The 24,866-nt window shown below is 35.6% G+C and overlaps 1 protein-coding gene and 1 pseudogene across 1 annotated transcript; one reads left to right on the plus strand and one right to left on the minus strand.

Annotated features, from left to right (window-relative positions):
- LOC118987693 (ubiquitin carboxyl-terminal hydrolase 28-like) overlaps nucleotides 1-8,038 on the minus strand; it is a 66,313-nt pseudogene extending 58,275 nt beyond the window's left edge.
- Nucleotides 7,827-8,979, plus strand: LOC118987694 (GA-binding protein alpha chain-like). The gene is given in 2 exon segments (XM_037046910.1): nucleotides 7,827-8,723; nucleotides 8,725-8,979. Coding segments are annotated over 2 exon segments (942 nt in total). The 5' UTR covers nucleotides 7,827-8,036.
- The last annotated feature ends 15,887 nt before the right edge of the window (nucleotides 8,980-24,866 follow it).

A 24,866-nucleotide genomic window follows, 5' to 3' on the forward strand; every position in this document is an offset into this window, starting at 1 on the left:
CTTGTGCTTTGGCACTTGCTCTGAGACTGTTCCTCAGATAGGAAAGCTATTCGATAGCCCCACCCACTACTGAATCTGACCTTCAGCTCACCTGGCCAATGGACCTAGTCAGAGCACTGAAGAACTAACTCTGTAGCCCATCCTACAGCCTGATTTGTAGTGACACTAGAGTAAAACTGCAGAGTAAAACCAGTGGCCCCATCTGACCAGGAAACTCAGTGCACAATGTAGCCTGATTTAGGTCCCCCCCAAAATGAGTATTTCTTGCTTTGAACAGATTTTACTGCCTTGCCGGAGCAGGGGAGCTAATTCATAGCTCCAACTACTATAAGTATAGTGCTCAATCTAGGAGCCTGACCAAAGAAGGCAAGAAACCATACAACCCGTAATGTAGCCTTGCTTCTACAGGGAGCCAAAGCAAGCAGTCCTGCCAAATGTTTCTCACCAGCAGTTGTCTGGGCCTCAGTCTCAGAGCATGGGCAATGGCGTTCCCCTAACATAGACTCTGATAGTAAGTTTCAGCTGTACAGGGACATTACATGTTTACGCACCCATAACATCAAGCTCAGCAGATTGATGAAGAACTGTCTCTGCCAAAGTGAGACTATATGATATATTGGAAAGTTGCTAAGAGCTAAATCCTAAAAGTTCTCATGCTAAAAATTTTTAAAAAAATATTTTTGTACCTATATAATATCATGGATATTAACCAAACTCATTGTGCTATTTGACAATTATAGCTCAATGAAACTGGGGAAAAAGGCCCTGGCTGGTGCAGCTCAATGGATTGAGCATGGGCTTGTGAAACAAATGATTGCAGTTTGATTCCGGGTCAGGGCACATGCCTGGGTTGCAGGCCAGGTCCCCAGTAGAAGGCACATGAGAGGCAACCACACATTGATGTTCTCTCCCACTCTTTCTCCTTCCCTTCCCCTTTCTCTAAAAACAAATAAATAAAATATTTTAAAAATATTTTTCAAAAAATGGGGAAAAAGAACTGCATCAACTCATAGCTACATGCCCTTTATTTTGTTTTTATCAGACATAAATATTTTTTCCTGCTTTAATGCATGTGATTTATGCCACTAATTAGATATGTAAACTAATTATAATGTAACATCTAATAAGTACATGTTGCTCAGATAGCCCTGCAAGCAACTAAACCTGTCCGAGTTTTGGTGAAAAGATAACATCTTGATGTAGGTGATATTTTAACTATGTTTATAGAATAAGTACAAGAAAGTCAATTGAACAAAAGTGCTAATGCACAAAGCAAGTGAATAAAATAGAATGTGAATAGTCCCCAAGACTTAGGTGAGCTGAGGATTAAAAAATAATACATTTTCCCCTGACACATGGATCTAGGTATTGCAATGTGTGAAGATGGAAAAATAAAGAATAATAGATACAAAGAATTTTAGATGTGGAATTAAAAATTTGAAGTTTCACTTAAGGATATCACTAGCAGATTTTAGAGAGATGTGACATGGTCAGATTTGTGTTTTAAATACATTCTGACAATAGCAAGAAGGACAAAATAGAGAAGGAAAACATTAGAAGCCAGAAAACAAATTAAGAGACTACTACAGTGTACAGATGAGAAAAAAATGGGTCTGAACTAAGGAAATGACGTTCACATAAGTGAAGCCCATGAAGGATTTAGTGCTGTTGCAGATCCTGTTGGACCCTGCCCATATTCCCAGAGACCTCTTACTGCTCTGGTTGCCCATCTGGTAGCTTTTGCCTCTGTGTTTGCCAGTGGCTCCCACCTGCAGACTCTACCAACTACTGTCCTTGCATAAGGGCTGCAATCTTCCAGTTTCTATCGCCCCACAATCTACTGATAAGACTGACCACTTTGTTAGTACTGGGGGTAGGAGTGGGGAGAGAACTGGTACAAAAGCCTAGTTCTTGAGCCTCAACAAGATTAATTCTGTGCAATTTCTACTTCCCTCTGAATCAAGCTATGACTAGACTTCACCTAAAACTGCATCGCCGTTTGGCTTTCCTTCCAGTTATGAACTGAACTGTGTGTCCTGGAAATTCTTATGTCGAAGTATTATTTCCCAAGGTGATTATATTTGAAGATAGGGCCTTTGAAAGAGATAATTCAGGTTAAATGAAGTCATAAGTGTGATTCCTTAATCTGATAGAATTCCTGTCCTTATAAGAGGATGAAGAGATATCAGAGATTACTCAGAGCACAGACAGAAAAGGCTTTGTGAGCACATCGGAGACAGCAGTGGTCTGCAAGCCAGTCTGTCTCCCCAGGAACTGAATTGATCTGCACCTTGATCTTTGATTTTTAGTCTATACAACTGTGGGAAAATAAATTTCTGTTGATTAAGCCATCCAGTTGTGATATTTTGTTACAGCATCTTAGGCAAACTGATACATCACCTTCTCTATTTTTTCCTCATAAGTTTTTCCTGATAGAATACCCTTAAAGTTTTCATTTGCATGAGAATCCTCCACTCAGACTCCATATCTGGGGGAACTGAATTTACAGAGTGTCTTACTGAAATATTATATTGAAGAAGAAAGCATAGGGTGATCTCCAGATTTGGGTCTCTGGCATTGGATGTAGGTATTGAGGAGAAATGTGGAACTTTATTCTCTCTGAGTCATTAACTAAGGGTGGTATTTTATCAAGTCACTTACATTCTTGGGCTTCAATTACTCCATCTTTCACCTACAATACTCTGACTCTAAATCAGTGGGCGTTATGCTTCCACCACTAGGTTGTTAACATCTTAAGTGCATTAAATCATATAGCCTCCCAGTCTGTTGAAGGTAGTGACTGATCAGTTGTATTTTTCACGTAGTAATCTAATATAAACCAGTACAAAGGGGCCAAAGAAACCCTTCAGATGTTAAATACAACTTAATATATTTTTTCAAGTGTGGAGAGGAAAGATACCAAGACTATGTATAACATTAACTACATACACTTCTGTAGCTATTTTAGATCTTTCAATTAACTATGGTCATTAGGGGAAAGGTAACTGAGGTTATCAAGCTAATTTTTGCCTCAATGCAAACATTTCAAGGTTATTTTTTATTTTCCATACATGCTAGACTCTATGTCTGCAGAGACATTATAACAGCCATGACAATCATACTAATCCACTTGTTTTGGAAATGTCTATGAGATTTTGGAGAAGGATGAACTTAAAAATATGTAAAATAAAAGAAAGTTAAACTCACACAATATGGGCCATAAAACACTATGATGTCTAAAGGGATTGAGAGCAGACTGAGTCAAACCATTTTTCAAGGACTGACATGTGGTCTTCTGGCCACAATGGAGAAATAGGTAGATATAGTTTGCCTTTTTTAAAAAACCAAAAGAAGGGCAACAACAAATTTAAAAAAAAATAACCAGAACTGCCAGAAAACTGAAATGTATGGAAGTCTAACAACCAGGGAGTTAAAGAAAAAACATTCATACAAACCGGTAGGAGGAGCACGTGGGGTGGAAAGAACCCACAACAAGGTGGTGGCTGGAGGACCAGGGTAGGAAAGGTTGCAGCTGGAGAAGCAGCCAATTCCGTATTTGTGTGTGCATAGACCAAGAGGAACAAATGGGGAGTGAGGCAGACCACAGAACCCAGGGTTCCAGTGTGGGGAAATAAAGCTTCAAAACCTCTGGCTGAAAAAACCTGTGGGTATTGAAGCAGTGGGAAAACCCCCCAGGCTCACAGGAGAGTTCATTGGAGAGACTCGTAGAGTCCTAGAATGTAGACAAACCTGCGTACCCAGGAATCAGCACCAGAAGGACCCAATTTGCTTGCAGGTAGCAGAGGAAGTGACTGAAAAGCATCCAAGAGCCGAGCAAATGGCATTATTCACTCTTGGACCCTTCCCCCACATACAGCACCACAACGCAGCCATGTGGTTTGCCCCTTCCTGGGGGATACCTAAGGCTCCAACCATTACTATGTAACAGGTGCACCGAGTCCCCCCCCAAAAAAAATGACCCAAAGGAAAGAACAAATCAAAGCTCCAGAAAAAATATTTCTAAATAATGAAGAGCTAGCCAACATATCAGGTGCACAGTTCAAAGCACTGGTAATCAGGATGCTCACAGAATTGGTTGAATATGGTCACAAAATAGAAGAAAGAATGAAGGCTATGAAAACTGAATTAAAGGAAAATGTACAGGAAACCAAGAGTGAAGGGAAAGAAACTGGGACTCAAATAAATGGTTTGGAGCAGAAAAAAGAAATAAACATTCAATCAGAACGCAAGAAAGAAACAAGAATTCAAAAAAAAAAAATGAGGGAGGGCTTAGGAACCTCCAAGACAAATTTAGATGTTCCAACATCTGAATTATAGGGGTGTCAGAAGGAGAAGAGGAAGAGCAAGAAATGAAAAACTTCTTTGAAAACATAATTAAGAAGAACTTTCCCAATATGGCAAAGGAAATATACCTCCAGAAGGTCCCAGAAGCTCATAGACTTCCAAAAAAGTTGGATCCAAGAAAGCACACTCCAAGTCATGTCATAACTACATTACCCAAGATTAAAGATAAGGACAGAACCTTAAAAGCAGCAAGGCAAAAGAAGACAGTTACCTACAAAGGAGTGCCCATAAGACTATCATCTGATTTCTGAAAAGAAACCTTACAGGCAAGCAGGAGCTAGAAAGAAGTATTTGAAGTCATGAAAGGGCAGGACCTACATCCAAGATTACTCTCTCCAGCAAAGCTTTCATTTAGAATGGAAGGACAGAAAAAGTGCTTCCCAGAAAAGGTTAACTTAAAGGATTTCATCATCACCAAGCCCTCATTATATGAAATGTTAAAGGGACATATTTAGGAAAAAAAAAAACAAGATCAAAACTATGAACATTAAAATTACAACAAACTCACAGCCATCAACAACTGAATCTAAAAAAAGAAAAAAACAAACTAAGCAAACAACTAGAATAGGAATATTTTCACAGAAATAGAGGTCACATGGAGGGTTATCCACCAGGAGTGGGTGGGGAGTGAATGGAGAAAAAGGTACAGGGAATAAGAAGCTTAAATTGTAGAAGCAAAATAGACAGGAGGAAGTTAAGAATGTATGGGAAATGGAGAAGCCAAAGAACTTATATGTAGGACCCATGGACATGAACTAAGGGGGGTGGATAATGGTGGGAGGAGGGATATAGGAAAGAAGGGAATAAAGGAGATTAAAAAATAGGGCAACTGTAATAATATAATGAATAAAATATAGTAAACAAACTGACATGTGTTGTATTCATAGCAGGACATGAATTTGTTGAAAGTCCTTTGAATTTGGCAAGCTTATACAGAAAAAAATGGCAAATTTTACTTTGGAGGATAAAACAGTTTGGAATGTGAAAATGCTAATGATGAAATCATTCAGTAATAGTTACAAACTATTTTAAGGAGGTAAATATTTACCTGAGAGTTACATTATAATTCATACCATGTGGAGGCAAAATATAAGTCTCTTTGTGTAGGAATCCCACAAGATATTTCTCTGTTTTTTCTTGGACTAGAACTTTACTTCTAATGGGCAGGACATAGATATCAGTTCATGGTTTTGTTGTTTTGCATGAAGAAAAATTAGAGTTAGAGATTTGTCACGATAAAATTATAATTTGATTAAGTAATTTAATTTTCATAATGTGAACATATAGTTTATATATAAGCATTCATATACACAACAAGTGAATTCTAGTTGTCTGACTTAAATTCTGTCTCAGTAAAGGATTTATGCTACTACGGACCCACAGAGGTGGTAGAGGTGAGGTGAGGATTAGGATTTTTGCAAATACAACCTGAAGTACTTCCTTATTTTCAAGGAACTGGTTTGGGTTGTTTAGGCTGGTGCTTACTACCTTTATTGCCTTTTATTAAGAAGACTGCCTGTGATTAGGCACTTGCTCAAAGTGCTCTGTGGAATTCTTCTACTGTCCTTGTTAACTGCAGCTCAGAAATGACTACTCAAATCTGCAGCTCTTAACTAGTTAGAGCATTATTCCTATTCAGTTTTTCATCCAAATCTGCAATTTTCTTCTTAGATGGCTGAGTTCTCTCCTTCTGCATGTTAGAAAGAAGTGCATTAAAAGCTCTCTTCTTGCTTCATAGTATGAACTGATAATGGACTGACATTTGACCATTACTGTAAAATGTTATATTTAATCACTACATCATTAACTATTCTCCTACAAGGGTTATTATGGAATAGTTCAGTACTTCATTTAGTTAATACATGACTCAAATTATGCTAGTTACATATACAGGTGAATTAATTATGGTAAGAACCAGTAAAAATACTGCAAATAGAACCAATTATTTTTAATTAAAAATTGTAAAATGCATTAGTTGCTTTGTGATGAAAACTATGTGACAAAATTTGGCATGCTCTTTCTACATGGCTAATAATTAGTCAGTAATTGAGGTTGTAACAAAGCAGACATTTTAGCAGAAACTGCATGTCTGTACATTTTTAAGAGGATAGTCCCACATTTTATTACCTTCTCATATTTATATGTACAGAGTAACTAGTTCTTCCAAGAACATCTTGCATCTTGCATAACAAGTGTTTGACTCCTTGTAAATAAAGTTTTTACATAACAAGCAAGTGACCTTTAGAGGTATACTTATTATGAATGAAGTTTCTTTCAAGTACTTGACAAAGACAACTATATTCTTTTAACAAGAATTTGAAAAAAAGGAATATTTTGTGAAGGTGAATTATCAGTGAAGCTTTGAGTGGTAGAGTTTGAGGTCCCCATGACCCTTTCTCCTGACAAAACTTTGAAGTGCTTTTATGTTGTAGGAATAAAGGGAATAAATTAAATTTATATATGTGACTATGTTGGCTTACAAATGGATGATAGCTTCACATATTTGATAGGCTCAAACAATGTTGCCAAGACTAAAATGGCTTTATGTGGTCCTCAGGATTTTTGGTCTCATTCTTTTAAATATTAACTATTTTAAAAAGGAAAGATGACTATAGAAAATAACCTATGACAGAGGACACATAATGAGAAAAACATAACAGATACAGTACTAGGTAAAAAATTAAAAAAAAGAATTTTGGTGCAACTCAGCCACTTATTTACATAACATTAACTTCATGAAACATTTTGTTTTCTAATCTATAAAATGAAAACTCCCAATTTATGATGTAAATTGGAAGGTAAAAAAATTAACCATTAAATCTGCAAATGGCTAGTGAAAATAAATGATTGCACAAAACATAAAGATTGCTATCATTATTATTATCATTTTCCTAACTGTTGACTTCCTAAAGAGTACACCAAAATAACCAACTGGTCCAGCAAATAAGAGTTTGTTACTTACAGCAGTGATGGACATTGATTCTCAGTATTATTGCTGAAATACAGTGGGGTAAGTATTTATGAGGATTGAACTTTGTTTTTTTTTTGATTGCTTATAATCTTTTTTTTAATATAATTTTTATTTAATTCTTGTTCAAGTACAGGTTTCTGTCTTATATTCCCAACCCTGCCCGCCCCCCACCCCATGCTCCCCGCCTCCCTCCCCTTTCCACCCCCCACTCTTAGTTATTGTCCATGTGTCTTTTATACTTGTTCATGTGAGTCCATTCCCTTTTCCCCTATGATTCTCTCCACTCTCCCCACTGGGCCCTGACAGCCTGGAATTAGGGTGTCCTTTCAATATAGCAATCCATAACTCATGATGTAATGATGGAGAATTGTTAGTGAGTAAATAGGGTTTTGACAGTATCTTGATGTGTGACCATTCATTCAATAGGGAATAGTGGGGTGAGGACGGGCCATGGGCACTGCAGCTATTGCCCAGTGTTAGAGGGTGCCTGGGAGGCGGGAGGGGGGTTGGAGTTTCTAAGCGCCGATTCCGCGGGAAGGGCCCAGGGGCCTCACACTTCGAGTCGCGGGAGCTGCAGGTTTTACCGGAGAGACGCTGCACGTGGAGTTCGTACCACTGCCCTTCTCTGCCGGCTCTGGAGCGCGGGCGGGGCGACCGGGTCGATTCCGGAGCGGGGCTGAGCTGTTGAAATACTTCAACCATGACAAAAAGAGAAGCAGAAGAGCTGATAGAAATTGAGATTGATGGAACAGAGAAGGCAGAGTGCACAGAAGAAAGCATTGTAGAACAAACCTACACCCCAGCTGAATGTGTAAGCCAGGCCATAGACAGCAATGAGCCAATAGGCAATTTAAAGAAACTACTAGAACCAAGACTACAGTGTTCTTTGGATGCTCATGAAATCTGTCTACAAGATATCCAGCTGGATCCAGAACGAAGTTTATTTGACCAAGGAGTAAAGACAGATGGAACTGTACAGCTTAGTGTACAGGTAATCTCTTACCAAGGAATTGAACCAAAGCTCAACATCCTTGAGATTGTCAAACCTGCGGAAACAGTCGAAGTGGTTATTGACCCAGATGCTCAACACGCCGAAGCAGAAGCGCATCTTGTTCAGGAGGCTCAGGTGATAACTCTGGATGGCACAAAACACATCACAACCATTTCAGATGAAACCTCGGAGCAAGTGACAAGGTGGGCTGCCGCGCTGGAAGGTTACAGGAAAGAGCAGGAGCGCCTTGGGATACCCTATGATCCTATACAGTGGTCCACAGACCAGGTCTTGCACTGGGTAGTTTGGGTAATGAAGGAATTCAGCATGACTGATATAGACCTCAGCACACTCAACATTTCAGGACGAGAATTATGTAGTCTCAACCAAGAAGATTTTTTTTCAGCGAGTCCCTCGGGGAGAAATTCTTTGGAGTCATCTGGAGCTTCTTCGAAAATATGTATTGGCAAGCCAAGAACAACAGATGAATGAGATAGTTACAATCGATCAACCTGTCCAGATTATTCCAGCGTCAGTTCAATCTGCTACACCAACTACAATTAAAGGTATAAACAGTAGTGCAAAGGCAGCCAAAGTACAAAGAGCTCCCAGGATTTCAGGAGAAGACGCCAACGTCTGGCGATTTTGCTGAGCCTTTTTTGGATGCTGAGGATTCAAGTGAAGACTGAAGAATATTGGGCTTTTGTCCTTAATCCTCCAATGATGCATCCTGTGACCTGGAACGATAATGACTTTGTCCCTGTTTGGGCGCCACTCTGCCGCTGCCCGCAGCAGCAAGGGTGGTCACGAGGTGAGGCGAGGGACTTAAAAGAATGGAGAGGACCATAAGCTCTGCTGGCAAATGGCAACTTTATTCAAGGAACTGCTGGCTTATATGCAAAACTGCAGTGGCCTGAAGCAAGGCCGCGAGGAAATGAGAACAATGTTGTTTTACAAAAGTTTGTACACTCCTGAAAGCTATCAAGAGGGCAAGATGTTCTCATATCCTGAGAACATTAGCCCAAAGATAACAGTGTCCTCATGACTATCACTTCCTTGGAACATGACGCATATGCCAAGATCTTGTTCTTTCCTTCAAGGCTGAGAAGGACAAGGTCCAGAAGATGTCAAGATACCCCCCGGCTCCAGGGACCAGAAACCAAGTCCCTCCACCATTTTCACAGTGGGGGACTCTGTCCTTGGTCCCCTGCGGCCTGGCGGGCTCCCACAGGGAATGATTTCACTTCTTGAGTAATCCAATGGAGTAGCCTATTATTCACATTAAGTAGATTTTCAAAAAGTTTCTGAAACAAACAACAATTTTATCATCATATTATCTTCTTTGGCAAGAATATCCTGAAAAAGTAAAACCATGTCATTTAGATCATCTTATGTTTTTTTAATCTTATTAATTATATGTTTGTTTGAAGGTTGTTATCACAATTATTATAAGTTAAATAAATTATAAGTAATTATAAGTTAAGCAAATATTATCAAGTATGAACTATATAGAGGGACTCTTCTACTTGATGCTGTATGTATCAAAGCTCATTTAATTATAATAGGGTTACCCATTATTATCCCTGTTTTAAAGATCCAGAAGGTGAGGCTTGGAATCTAATGTCACAAATTCTGATTCCTCTAAATAAACAAATAAATAAACGTATACACACAAACCAACAGAAAACAAATAAAAAGCAATTGATAAGGAACATAAACTTTTAACACATGTATCTGCTCTCACATTAGTATATTTAAAGTAAGTTTGTACATGTATGTTCTGTTCAACACAGGCATCCCAGCGGCACAGACTGCAGAGACTCCTGCTGCTGAACTGCGAGGGTATTAAAAAGATCATGAAATATGAGTAGTTTAAATACTTTGATTTTTACACAAGTTCTTAGAAAAGAAAAGTACAACTGTAAAATTGTCTTAAAATTGTATCATCATGACTATAGTGGAAACATAAAGATAGATTGAAAGTTGTGAAGCTATAAATCACTAGTTCTCTAGCATGTGCAAAGTCATGGTATTCAACAAGTTAAAGGAAGCAGGTGTATAACTGCAGAAAGGTGTACTGTCCAGATAGGAAATGTAAAAGTCTTTATCAGGCTCTGAAATGGACTAAAATCTCAGCCTTGGACAAGCTCTAGATGTGCTCAACTTCCAATGACTGCCTCACTCTCTAATCCCAGTGTTCATTACTTCTTATATTTCAGAAGTTTGAATTATGTACCACTAAGGAGAAGGAAAAAATAAGGGTAACACAGAGGTCAAGAATAAATGTGACTCATTCTTAAAGATTATTATTTGACAAATAATTGTTTACAATATTCATGAAGTCATATATTTTTACTTATGATAAATTTATGCAAGTGATGGATTGGAATTACTTTAATAGAGAAAATATATTGTTTTGTGACTCATTGGTTTGACCTTGATTTCTAATACATTCAAGAAAAATTTCTCTATCTTAAAAAAAACATTTGATTACAGAAAACTGAGCATTTTTTACTACAATAATTACTGCTTATAATTAAGCAAGCTTATTTTAGAACAAATTTACCTGAGTAAGATGAAAATTATACATCTATCAGCTAATTTTGAGAAAATTAATGAACTATAAAAGAACTATATAAAAATAATTACAAGAAAGCTAAAAATCTGTTGTTAAATTTACACATCAAGCAGAGTAAGAACAATTTTAGTTGTTTTTTTTTACATTAAGAGACACATTTTGAGAGAAAAATCAAAAAGCAATCAGAAATACCACCAGAGATTTAAAAACCCATTACTTATACGTGTATTATACAAAACTAAGAGATTCTCTCTTTGTCACTTCAAAACAATATATTCTTGACAACACAGAGGATGAAATATCTTGATATTTTGCATTTTCCTAAATGTAATATTTGCTCAAATGTTATAAATAATTTTATAGTAACAGAATAGATGATCATTAGAAGACCATCCTATATGTATAACATGTGTATAATATCTTTTGGAGTAAGATATGTATAATATCTTTTGGAGTATAGGGAAGGGAGAATTAAAGTGAATATCCACATTGGAATACCAGAATGTATTTAAGGAAAGAATTTGTTAACAAGAACACTATAAAATATATTAAGAATACAAATAGTACATTTTGTTTAGAGAAACCAAATATTCATTCTGGTTTATTATTTTGTGTGTAAAAAATATGTTTCTATCTCTATAAAAGAAAACAGTGCTTTCTCTGAGTATAAATAATCAAAGTTTAAGTTATAAATATATTATAAATAATAAAGCAATAAAAAGCAATGATTTTTAACTGGAAGACCCTTATCAATAGGTGTGAACAAAAATAGCAATGTTTCCACAAATATGTAAACATTTAAAAATATGATGCATGTTTGGTTTGTTTAGATTCCTGTTAATGGTGAGATCATATGATATTTGTCTTTCACCACCTGGCTTATTTCGCTCAGCATAATGCTTTCCAGTTCCATCCATGATGTTGCAAAGGGTAGTAGTTCCTTCTTCCTTTCTGCGGCATAGAATTCCATTGAATCTAAACAAACCAAACAAGCAAGCAAAATACGACCAATGACACTCAAATATGGAACAGGCTGACAGGGTCCAGAGGGGAGAGGGGAGAGAATCATAGGGGAAAAGGGAATGGACTCACATGAACAAGTATAAAGGACACATGGACAATAACTAAGGGTGGGGGATGGAAAGGGGAGGGAGGCGGGGAGCATGGGGCGGGGGGCGGGCAGGGTTGGGAATATAAGACAGAAACCTGTACTTGAACAAGAATTAAATAAAAATTATATTAAAAAATGATGCAATTGATGCATTTACATTCAAACACTAGAATACAATTATGAAATTATGGATGCTGTTTGTGACAAGCTAATAGGTATATAGGTGATGTTTCTTTTTAACTCTGTAACATAGTTCAACTTATATAAGACCTGTCTAGAAAAAGTCCAGCCATTGTAAATACAACAGGGATGGTTTGTGGGACATTGATGCACCTGGAAGCCAAGAAGAGTCGACTAGACTGTGCATGTATGAACAATGACAATTTCAGTGTTCTAATTAGTGGGAACTGAAGACACTGTTGAGTGAACATGTGTATTGTATGGCCATTGCATTCAAAATCACTAACCAAGATATGCTGCCTACAAAAGACTCACCTCAGAACAAAAGACCTACATAAACTGAAAATGAAGGATTAAAAAAAATATTCCAAGAAAATGGACAGAAAAAAAACTGGGGTAGCAATACTTATATCAGACAAAATAGATTCCAAAACAAAGGCCATAAAAAGAGACACAAAAGGACACTTTGTAATACTCAAGGAAAGAATACATCAAGAAGACATAAATATTATAAACATATATGCACCCAACACAGGAACACCCAAATATGTAAAGAAAGGCTTAGAGGACTTTAGGAAAGATATAGACAGAAACACACTTATACTAAGAGATTTTAACCCCACTGTCAATAATGGATAGGTCTTACAAACAAAAATCAACAAGGATATTGAGGCACTGAATGGTGCCCTAGATCAAATCCACTTAACAGATATATACATACAAAAACTTTCATCCCAAAGAAGCAAAATACACAGTCTTTTCAAAGGTACATGGGACATTTTCAAAGATAGACCACATAATAGGACACAAAACCAGCCTCAACAAATTCTAAAAATTTGAAATTATATCAAGCATTTTCTTGGATAACAAAGGCCTTAAACTAGAAACTAACATCAGGGAAAAAACTCAAAAACAGTCAAATTCATGGAGATTGAATAGCATGCTATTAAAGAATGAATGGGTTAATAATGAGATCAAGGGAGAAATCAAAAAGTTTTAGGAAACAAATGCAAATGAACACACAATAGTCCAAAACTTATGGTCCATAGCAAAGGCAATCCTGAGAGGGAAGTTTGTAGTGATACAGGCCTGCCCAAAGGAGGATAGAAACATTTCAAATAAACAACCTAACTTTACACCTACAAGAACTAGAGGAACAACAGCAAACAAAGACAAGAGCGAGTAGAAGGAAGGAAATAACCAAGATCAAAGCAGAATTAAACAACATAGACACTAAAACAACACTCCAAAACATTAAGAAATCCAAGAGCTGGTTCTTTGAAAAGATAAACAAAATCGACAAGTCTTTAACCAGACTCATCAAGAAGATAGGCAAAATGACCCAAATAAACAAAATTAGAAATAGAAGAGGAGATATCACAACTGATAACACAGAGATACATAGGATTGTAAGAAAATTACTACAAACAACTATATGTCAAGAAATTAGAAAACCTGGCTGAAATGGACAGATTTCTAGAAGAATATGATCTCCCAAAACTGAATGAAGAAGCAGAAAGCCTGAACAGACCAATAACAGATGATGAAATCAAAGCAGTAATCAGAAAACTCCTGGCACACAAAAGCACTGGACCAGATGTTTTCATAGGAGAATTTTACAAAAGTTTTAAGGAAGAGCTAACCTCCTCCAGACTCTCACAGACTATTCCAAAAAATCCAATAAGAAGGAAGACTCCCAAACTGTTTTTACAAAGCCAGCATCATCCTAATTCCAAAACCAAATAAAAGCACAACCAAGAAAGAAAACTATAGGCCAATATTGCTAATGGAATAGATGCTAAAACCCTCAAAAAAGTGTTGGCAAACCACTTCCAGTGATACATTAAAAAGATCATACATCATGACCTAGTGGGATTCATCCCAGGGATGCAAGGAAGGTACAACATTCACAAATCAATAAATGTAATAAATCACATAAACAAAAGGAAAGACAAAAATCACATGATCATATCAATAGATGCAAAGAACATTTGAAAAGGCAACATGGCCATTTATTATATAAACACTCAGCAAAGTGGGAGTAGAGGGAGCATTCCTCAACGTGATAAAGTCCATATATGAGAAACCTACAACCAACATCATACTCAATGGGCAAAAACTAAAAGCTTTTTCACTAAAATCAGGAACAAGACAAGGATGTCTACTTTCACCACTTGTATTCAGCATGGTATTGGATGTCCTAGCCACAGTGACCGGACATGAAATAGAAATAAATGACATCCAAATTGGAAAGGAGGAATTAAAACTATCACCGTTTGCAGATGATATAATAGGGTACATAGAAAACCATATAGACTCCACCATAAGTCTATTTGACCTAATAAGTTAATTTGGCAAAACAGCAGGATTCAAAGTCAATATTCAAAATTCAAGGGCATTTTTTACACCAACAATGAAAAATGAGAATCAGAAATCAGAAAAAAAATCCCATTTACTATAGCAACAAGAAAAGTAAAGTACCTAGGAATGAACCTTACCAAGGAAGTGAAAGACTTATATTCACAAAACTACACAACACTGAAGAAAGAAATTAAGGAAGACACAAATAAATGGAAGCATATACCATGTTAATGGATTGGAAGAATTACCATTATCAAAATGTCCACATTACCCAAAGCAATTCATAGATTCAATGCAATCTCTATTAAAATACCAATTACGTATTTCACAGATATAGAACAAACATTTCAAAAATTTACACAGAGCCATAAACAACCGTGTATAGCTGCAGCAATTTTGAGAAAGGACAAAATGAGAGGGATCATAATACCTGATATAAAACTATATTACAAGGCCACTGTAATAAAAATAGTATGCTACTAGCATTAAAAACAGACACATAGACCAATGGAACAGAATAGAGAGTTCAGAAATAAACCCAAGTCTCTATGGTCAATTAATATTCAACCAAGAAAGCAGAAGCATAAAATGGAGTAAAAATAGCGTCTTTAACAAATGGTGTGGGGAGATCTGGACAGCTACATGTGAAAAAATCAAACTCGACCACCAACTTACACAAAACACAAAAACAAATTCAAGGTGAACAAAGGACTTAAATGTAAGTTGTGATACCATAAAAGTCCTAGAGGAGAACATAGGCAGAAAAATCTAATATTCCAGACATCAATATTTTCACTGATATATCCTCTAGTGCAAGGACATAAAGGACAGAATAAACAAATGGGACTTCATTGAAATAAAAAGCTTCTGCATGGCTAAAGAAAACATCGGCAAAATGAAAAGAGAATGAACTGGATGTGAAATATATTTGCTAAAGATATCTTGGAGAAGGGTTTGCTCTCCAAAATATATAAAGAACTCAATATGACTCTATTCCAGGAAGACAAACAATCCAATTAAATCGTAGGCAAGGGATCTAAACAGGCACTTCTCCCAGGAGGACATACAGAGGACCCAGAAATGTATGTAAGTATGCTTGCCATCACTAGCCATCAGGAAAGGGTAAATTAAAACTACAATGAGATAGCACTTCACACCGGTGAAAATGGCCATCATAAACAAATCAACAAACAACAGATGTTAGAGTGGTTGTGGAGAAAAGGGAACCCTAGTGCACTGTTAGGGATGCAGACTAGGGCAGCCACTGTGGAAAACAGTATGGAATTTTCTTCAGAAAACTAAAAATGGAACTACCTTTTGACCCAGCAATAACACTGCTAGGGTTATACCCCAAGAATCCAGAAACAGCAATTCAAAAGAACTTAAGCACCCCAGTGTTCATAGCAGCACAATTTACAGTAGCCAAGTGCTAGAAACAACCTAAGTGCCCATTAGTAAATGAATGGATAAAAAAACTATAGTACATTTACACAATAGGATACTACACAGCAGAAAGAAAGAAGGAGCTCCTACCATTCGTCACAGCATGGATGGAACTGGAAAGCATTATGCTGAGTGAAATAAGCCGGATTGTGAAAGACAAATACCATATGATCGCACCGATACACGAAACCTAATCAACAAAACAAACAAGCAATCAAAATACAATCAGAGACACTGAATTAAAGAACAAACTGACAGTAACCAGAGAGGAAGGGTAGAGGGATAATAGGGGATAATAGAGAACGGGCCATCAGGCAACATGTGTAGAGAACTCATGAACACATGGGTAGGTTTGAAGGTGGGAGGAGAGGATGGATGGGGTGAGGGTGCTGGTTTGGTGAAGATGGAAACAACTGTACTTGAACAATAATAAAAATTTAATTAAAAATATAAAAATTTCCACTTGTATATTCTAGATTTAAATATGTAACCAGTAAAGATCAATTCCAATTTATAGTCCCAAATTCAGATTCATTATACCCTAAAATTTATTAATATGTGTTGTATGTATGTAATATTTCAGTAATAATTTTAAAAATACTATTAGGAATTACAAGTTTAATCAATGGTATCACAAGCTGTAGAAATATATTTGTGTCCTTCCAAAATATCTTCACACAGTGTGTATAGCTAGGCAAAAATCAATTTGTCTATCAAAGAAATACATATTATATTAATGTCTACACAAGGCCTAGTAGTTGTAAGGATAGGAGAGGATCAGTTGTGGTCAGTTCATGATGTTTAATATAAATATTCAGTACTATTCAGTATATAGTATCCATTTATCTCTAACACATTGTGTATAATCCCTGGGCAGTGGTTAAGAAATGATCTGTGCTAAACACAGCTTTACAGAGCAAACTAAATGGCTTTGTGACTGAGGACAGATTACTTTACTCTTCTGAGGCTCATATTTTCTATTTATTAGGTGGCTACTCCTTAATTTTATCTTGTGATGTTTAATGACAACATTTACTACATAAATAATATATGATATACAATTAATATAAATTGTTTTTGCAATGCATACTGGCAAATGAATTATAATTCCAGTCCCTTTTTGCATGAGATGATGGTAACATACACAAAAAATATGCTTTCTACAAAGAATTAGTTTCTTATTTCTTTTACATGTAAAAGCCAATGACATGAAATTTAAGCTTGTGGCTTTCATAAATGATTTTGCTTCCATATCAAACAGTGTTCAGGTGAAGTTAAAAACTTGTGTACAAACACATACAAATTTGTTTTAACTTCCATTTAACTGCTTAAGATTTATAAAATATAATTTAAGTGTTCTGAGATTTTCAGTGTTGAAACAGTGAAAATATAAATATTTCTAAATCATGATGTGAGATCCTGAAGAGAATTTGAGCTTTATTCAGTTTTCTATTTATTTGTTTACTCCTGAGAACGTTACATGAGGAAAACATTTCTTGTAGTAAAACTGACTACTATTAGGTAAACTGCATCTGAGATGAAAGAATTATAAATACCTGATAGGAAGCGAGAGTTTTATGCATTCCTGATTTTAGTGCCCCTTGTACCTGGTCTATCTTTTATTGAAATCTCAAAACCACATCTTAAAATTGTTACAAGAGATATGAGTTCCTACAGGGCATAAGTCTTAGGTGACTTCCACACCTCCTCCGTGTGTCTCTTTTCATTTCCTCATCCATGACCTGTCATCTGAGGAACCAAAGATGCTATACAGAGTATTTCAAGGACACACAGAGAGTTAAATATGTTTCACCTCCCTGCTGGAAAATTGCACTTTCTGACCTAAATTCTTCTATGTGAACCTACTGCCAAACGTGACCTATGGCATTTTGTGAACCTGAATGTTCAGTGGCCCCAAGAAGACACCATGGTCATTTCAGTGTGGTACTACAGATAGGTTCCTTAACAATCCATAATCATTTATTTATCAAAGAAATCTTAACATCTCTAACATGAAAGCAGAATTTTAAATTAAATAAATTTATATTGAATGCTATATATTTCTAAAGTATCCTAGCAAAAACTAAAGAGTTACATGAAATGGTTAAAATTGTCATGGATTTTTTTTATTGTTGTTTAAATATACTTGTCTCCATTATCCTCCAGACCACAGCCATCCCTACCTTCCACCCTTGGTCCTACTCCCCTTCAGCATTGTCCATGTGTCCTTTATACATATTCCTCAACAACCTTTCCCCCTTTCCCTCCATTATCCCCTCCCACCTCCCCTCTGGTTACTGTCAGATTATCCTTAATTTCAATGTCTCTGGTTATATTTTGCTTGCTTTTTTGTTTTGTTGATTAGGTTCCACTTATAGGTGAGATCTTATAGTATTTCTTTTAGCACCTGGCTTATTTCCCTTAGCCTAATGCTCTCCGGATACATCCAAGCTGTTGCAAATGGTATGAGCTCCTTTCTTTCTGCTGAGTAGTATTCCATTGTGTAAATGTACCACAGTTTTTTGATCCACTCATTTATTGATGGGCACCTGGGCTTCTTCCAGCACTTGGCTATTGTAAATTGTGCTGCTACGAACACTGGGGTGCATAGTTTCTTTTGAATTGGAGTTTCTGGATTCTTAGGGTATAGTATGAGCAATGGAATTGCTGAGTCAAAAGGCAGTTCATTTTTAGTTTTTTGAAGAAATTCCATACTGTTTTCCACAGTGGCCAGCTCCGACTAGTCTGCATTCCCACCAACAGGGTTAAAAAAAAACCCAAATTTAGAATCTGTCACGGATTAACTATTTTATTATTACATTACATACATGCATCTAAACATATTAGAAGATGTATTTTCTTTGTGCTCTAAAATAATCTAAAATGTTATTATTTCATAATCAAATCATACAGTATCCAAAGTTGTTTTTAACATTTTTCACTATACAAGATAAAATAATACTGTACTAAATACTAGATTTCTCTTCTGACCCAATTTAAGAAGTGTAATGCACATTCTTTGACTAAAAGAAAGAGTATAGTGTAATGTGCTATCTGCTTAGCTGTAATTGTATTCAATTAAAAATTATGTGAAATAAAAAAGTAAAAATAAATTTTAAAAAAGAACTAAATAGTTACAAGAAGAATATGGGACTTCTGCTTTTGGTTCATTTATGAAATGTTGTGAGAGATTGTACCCCCACACCTTACAAAAACAAAGAAAAGTGAAAATAAGTCAGATAAATTACCAAATAATTATTACTTATAAACCCATCAGAAAGTTAATGACAAATTTAGTTTAAGAAATTTTAGTAAATTTACTTCAAGGTATTAAGGCCCATTTTAGTAGAAAAGAGTCATGTGGCCATTTTCACTAGTAAAATGATGAGAGAAGACAGAAAGTCTTCTGCCATTTCTCATGTTTTCCCATCAATCTTCAATGAGTGCATAGGTAATATGCCCTGGCTAGGCGAGGGCAAGATTGCTGAGAAATTCACACGTGAAGTACATGGGACCTGCTCCACGTGTACAAATCAAACCTTCAAATACTGGGACAGGGCGGCAAGACAGAGAGAGATTAAATGAGCTGCAGGAAGCTAGGCAAGGTATTAAAAAGCTAGGTGAATTCCCCAACATCCCTGAAAACTGGACACTATGATATAAAACATAAAGAGGGCTCCAGAAACCTATTATTTCCCCTTCAAAATTAAGTTGCTGCTGAACTGAATCTATCAAAAGTTGCAACAATGCCCAGACTAGCTCAACTACAGAGTAGAATGATACAGCAACACTTCCAACTTTCGGAAGAAAAATGTACTTTTTCTTATTATCATCCCAGTGTCTCCTGCTATTTTACACATAATGTCTAGTTCACAATAGAAAATTTTAATTCTTATTTAGAAGCAGGAAAATGAGACCTAAGATGAAGAAAGTAAACAGGCACTAGAACCAAACCCTTGAATGGTCCTGATACTATAAATTTCAGGTAGGAAACTTAAAGTAAGTATCATAATTATACAAAAGTAGACTGAAAAGATGTCTGTGTTAGCCAAGCTTTCTTAGAAAAACAGATCATATATTATATGATCTATCTATCTATCTAGTCTTGTTTAGTCAGTCTCCTGATTCAAATGGTAATCTTTTCTAAAACTACTCTCATAGACATACCCAGATACAATGTTATATTAGCTAGTTGGGAGTCTCTTGGCCTAGTCAAGTTGACACATAAAATTAACCAACACAGTGATGGTTAAAAAAATGAAAAATTTCAGCAGAAACAAAGAAACCATTAAAAACTGAGACAAATGAAAATGATAAAAATAAATATATATAGTATTAATAATAAATTCACTTAATGGTCTTAAAATGGTTATTTGATCTTTTTTTGGACTCAGTAGATGAAAGATCATTGAAACTGAAAATAGCCCAAACTGAAATATAAATATAATAAAAAGCGAAGAAAATGTATAACAGGCTGCCTGGAAATATAAAAAACAATATTTAATGTGTATATTATTATTTTCAGTGCAAGATAAAGACAAGAGAAAAATAGGACAGAAAAGTATTTGAGGAGATACTGAACAAAAATTTTCTAAAGTACATAAAAATATCACAGAGATCCAAGAAGATTAAAATATCTCAAGTAGAAAAAATGCAAATAAAACCAGATTAGGTATAACATTCTATTTTTCAAATCCAAAGATACAGAGAAAATCTAAAAGCATTCTGAGTTCAGTGGAAGACACCTTAAAAAGAGGGAGATAATGTTAAAATAATGGCTATTTCTCACTAGAAATCATGAAAGCCAGGAACCAAACTACTATTTAAATGGTTAAGATGGAGAGAAATTAATCCCATCTGCCTACACATCTACCTCAGTGAAACATCACGTAGGCAGAATAATGTTTTCAGAAAGATAAGAGCTGATGAGAGACTTTGTTTCCAGCAGACCTGCATTACAAGGAATACTGAAAATTCTTCCCACTGAAATAAATGGTTACAGATAGAAGTCTGGCTGCAGGAAAAATCTAAAGTAAATATTTGGGGATTTATGAAATGTGTTCTAAAAGTAAACTTGTGCACAACTCTTTATTAAATTTGTGTGTATCACTAATGACTATTTTAAGAAAATAATAACCATATGCCTTGAGACTGTTACCTATTTAGAAAAAATAAACAATGATAAGTAAGCTGCAAGTGCAAGATGAGAGTAAATGAAACTCTACAATTGTAAGGTTCTTGCAGTGTTTATGAGGTTAGTTTAATAATATTAGCAAGTAGACTATGAAGCTAACATGCATACTGGAATCTCTAGAACAGTATTCAGAATAATTCAAATATTTAAAAACCCATAGAAGATGTAAACTGAAATACTAAAAAAAATTTTTTAAAGATTTTATTTATTTATTTATCTTTAGAGGGGAAGGAGAGAGGGAGAGAAACATCAGTGTATGGTTGCCTCTCGTGCGCCCCCTGCCGGGAGTTGGCCTGCAGGGATCCGGCCTGCAACCCAGGCATGTGCCCTGACTGGGAATGGAACCGCGATCCTCTGGTTCGCAGGCCCGCGCTCAATCCACTGAGCTACACCAGCCAGGGCCTAAAAAATTTTTTGATTAAAACAATAAAAGGCAGAATATAAGAAACGGAAAGTAAAATAACAGATAACAAAATGAGAAGACATGTAACATGATAGATTTAAATCCAGGTATAAAAGCACTTACATTACATGTTGTAAATCAAGTAAACACATATAAAGGCAAAGATTATTATGATGGATTAAAAAAATAAAATGCTGTTAAGGAGAAATACACTAAATTAAAAAACTCGAGCCCTGGCTGGTGTAGCTCAGTGGATTGAGCGTGGGCCTGCGAACCAAACAACAGCAGTTCAATTCCCAGTCAGGGCACATGCCTGGGTTGCAGCCCAGTTCCAAGCAGGGGACACAGGAGAGTCAACCATACATTGATATCTCTCTCCCTAACCCTTCTCCTCTAAAGATAAATAAAAATTAAAATTAAAATTAAAAACTCAACCAGTTAAAAGTAAAATAGTAGGAGACTACTTTCTACGCAAACAATGGCAAAGAAAACTTGTATGGCTATATTAATGTCAAATGTTAAGTAGATTTGAGGACAGATATATATGCTAGAGACAAAAAAGACTATTTTGTAAACGAGATGAGTGAATTTTATCAAAAAGTCATAATCATCCTATGAACCTAAAATACAGAACTTCGAAATACAGAAAGATACAATTAACAGAAATATAAGAAGAAAGAAAATCCACAATCATAATTGAAAATTTCAAATAGTACAAGGGACTTTACTACCCTCAAGAAGTTTTTAATTTGGTAATAGAAGTAATGCATATCAAACAATAGTAATTTATCTCAGACTATGATGGTATATCATATGGTAATATATTTTACCTCAATTTTAAACTAGAGTACAACGAGGAGACAAAAAAAGTGAAACTCAATTTAATTTCAGTTGAATGGATGCGAAGATGAGTGTTACAAATAAAAATAATAGCAGAAATAGTCAAGACACATCATTAAAAAAAAGTTCAAGATGTGTTTTCAACTTTGCAGCTTTACCACTACTTTGATCTGCCTGGAGAATGGACTATTTGATAAAAAATGGAATTAGAGCTGAAAAATATATTGCAAGCCAATATATCAGTTTAATAAAAAGCATACATTTATACTCTGCTTTTGATCTTAATGAATATAATTATGAAAGTTATAACTTGCAAATTTCTTTTACCACAAAAAATAATGTGCTATGCTCATGCAAAAGAAATTCATGAAATCATAAAAGAGATAAAACTCTGTTATGCAAAATACTGATAATGAAAATTCACATTCAAGAGATCTTGTTAGACCATTGGAGAAAGTTCTCCTGTAGAGTTGAGATAGTGATAATTTGATTACTAGATGTTTTCATATTCTATCAAATCTCCTGTATTCATCTATGCAACAATTTATATTTCCAAATTACTGGTGTTAACAAGGAACTTGATTTAATCAGAGTTTAAAGGCATGTGCAAATCAGAAAATGAGCCCCAGGAACATTACACTCCAAACTAGGAAAAATAAGCCCTGTTAACATAGTGCTACAAGCTAGAAAGAAAATTTGATATATATTTTTTAAATCTGGAAGAAGTTACAGGAATAGATGGAAAGGTGGTATACGACTCAGTTCTCAAGCAAGACAGAGATTTTTCCATGAAGTGTCTGCCTACTGTCACATGCAGTCACCAAGGTTTTAGGACCTAAAATCACGTGAGAACAGCTGGAACTTGTATTTTCCTATAGTGATTGAGGTCATACCCACCAGAGAAGTACAGTGAGGTGAAGTTCAGAAGAGAAATCGGCTTATAGGCCATTATTATAATAATTTTATCATCATTGTTATTATTATTATCACTATCCAGACTTCACCTTCAATCTGGGCAATGGCATTTGAAATGAAAAGGATGGTAAAAGAAGCATTTATTTCATTTAAGAGTATACAGATTACATGTCTGTACTATGGGCCTTTTTCTTCTCCTAAACAATGAAAATTACCCAGAAAGATGCCAACACAGACTTGGTAAGAGGACATTAGATTCTATATAACCAGTGAAAGCTGTGCCTTTTCTTCCAAACTCACACAATTCTTAAACCAACATTAGCTTGATGCTAACAACCCCCTTCCAAAAATGAGTAATATCTACAGGGGATTCAGCATGCCTTTTTACTCAAGTTTTTACAAAAAGAAGGTAAGCAAATTCAGAAGACATTTGTCAAATATCTGCTCTATGTGAAGCCTGTACTCTACTGCACATGTACAAAAGTGTATAGGATACAATAAAAATTCTTATAAGCTATGCTATAGGAACTGATGTTTTTGTTGTGAGCAATTAATAATTCTGGGAGGCTTTTAGCAGAATGATCAATTTAATAACTCTGTGGTGTTGAGAGAAATACTGACAGAGAACAGAGACACACCAACCTGTGTCAGAATATCCAGATGGCATCAAAGGTGTATATAATCCATGCTAGTGGCATAAGAAATAACATTTGAGGAAAGAGAAAATGTAAAAATGTATTAAGTACATACTATATCCTCTGCTCTTAATATGTTACCTCAAGTCGTTCTTATGACATCCTATTAGTTAGAGGCTATGTGCATTGTATATATAAGGGGATTGAGTTACAAGGACTTTATTTGTTGTGTTCAAGACAACACAAGTTGTAAGTGGAGAAACCAGAATTTTGAGCTAACCTGAATGAGTCTCTAAAACTTATTACACTCTTGAGAATAAGAGATACAGTTTTGAAATGCACTGAATTTTTTTCTGATTTTATTTGAGGTATAAGGAAGAAACAAGAGAAAAAGTTAACTGTATAATTGGTATGGTGGGTGCTGTGCCATTTACCAAGATAGAGGCACACAGGAAGAAGAATATGTTTTAGGGTTAAAAAAATTAAGTTTGTGAAGAATGAGCTTCAGATGTTCACAGAGCTTGAGAGTAAAGATTTCTACAATTATGCTGAAAATATATGTATGATATTTAAGAGAGATTTTTATCAGAGCCTCTAGAAGACATATTTATATTTAGTCTACCTTTGTGTACACTTAGCACCTTGCACATGAACATAGTTTGGTGTACAACGGATGGAAAACTCTTGGAAATTGGTGAGAATGCCTATAAACAGAAAAAAAGGCTTAGCATAGAAGGGCCTAGGACATAATTTTTAAGAAAGCACTAAGTTTGATCAAGGAGAAATCTGAGAAATGCAGTACTGCAAAATGTACCAAAAATTCAAAATTAAAAGGCATGAAAATCTATGAAATGTCACAAAAAGATCAAGTGGGTGAGG

Source organism: Sturnira hondurensis, unplaced genomic scaffold (genome assembly GCF_014824575.4).
Source record: "Sturnira hondurensis isolate 20B ecotype Veracruz unplaced genomic scaffold, ASM1482457v3 Scaffold0005329, whole genome shotgun sequence".
NCBI lineage: Eukaryota > Metazoa > Chordata > Mammalia > Chiroptera > Phyllostomidae > Sturnira > Sturnira hondurensis.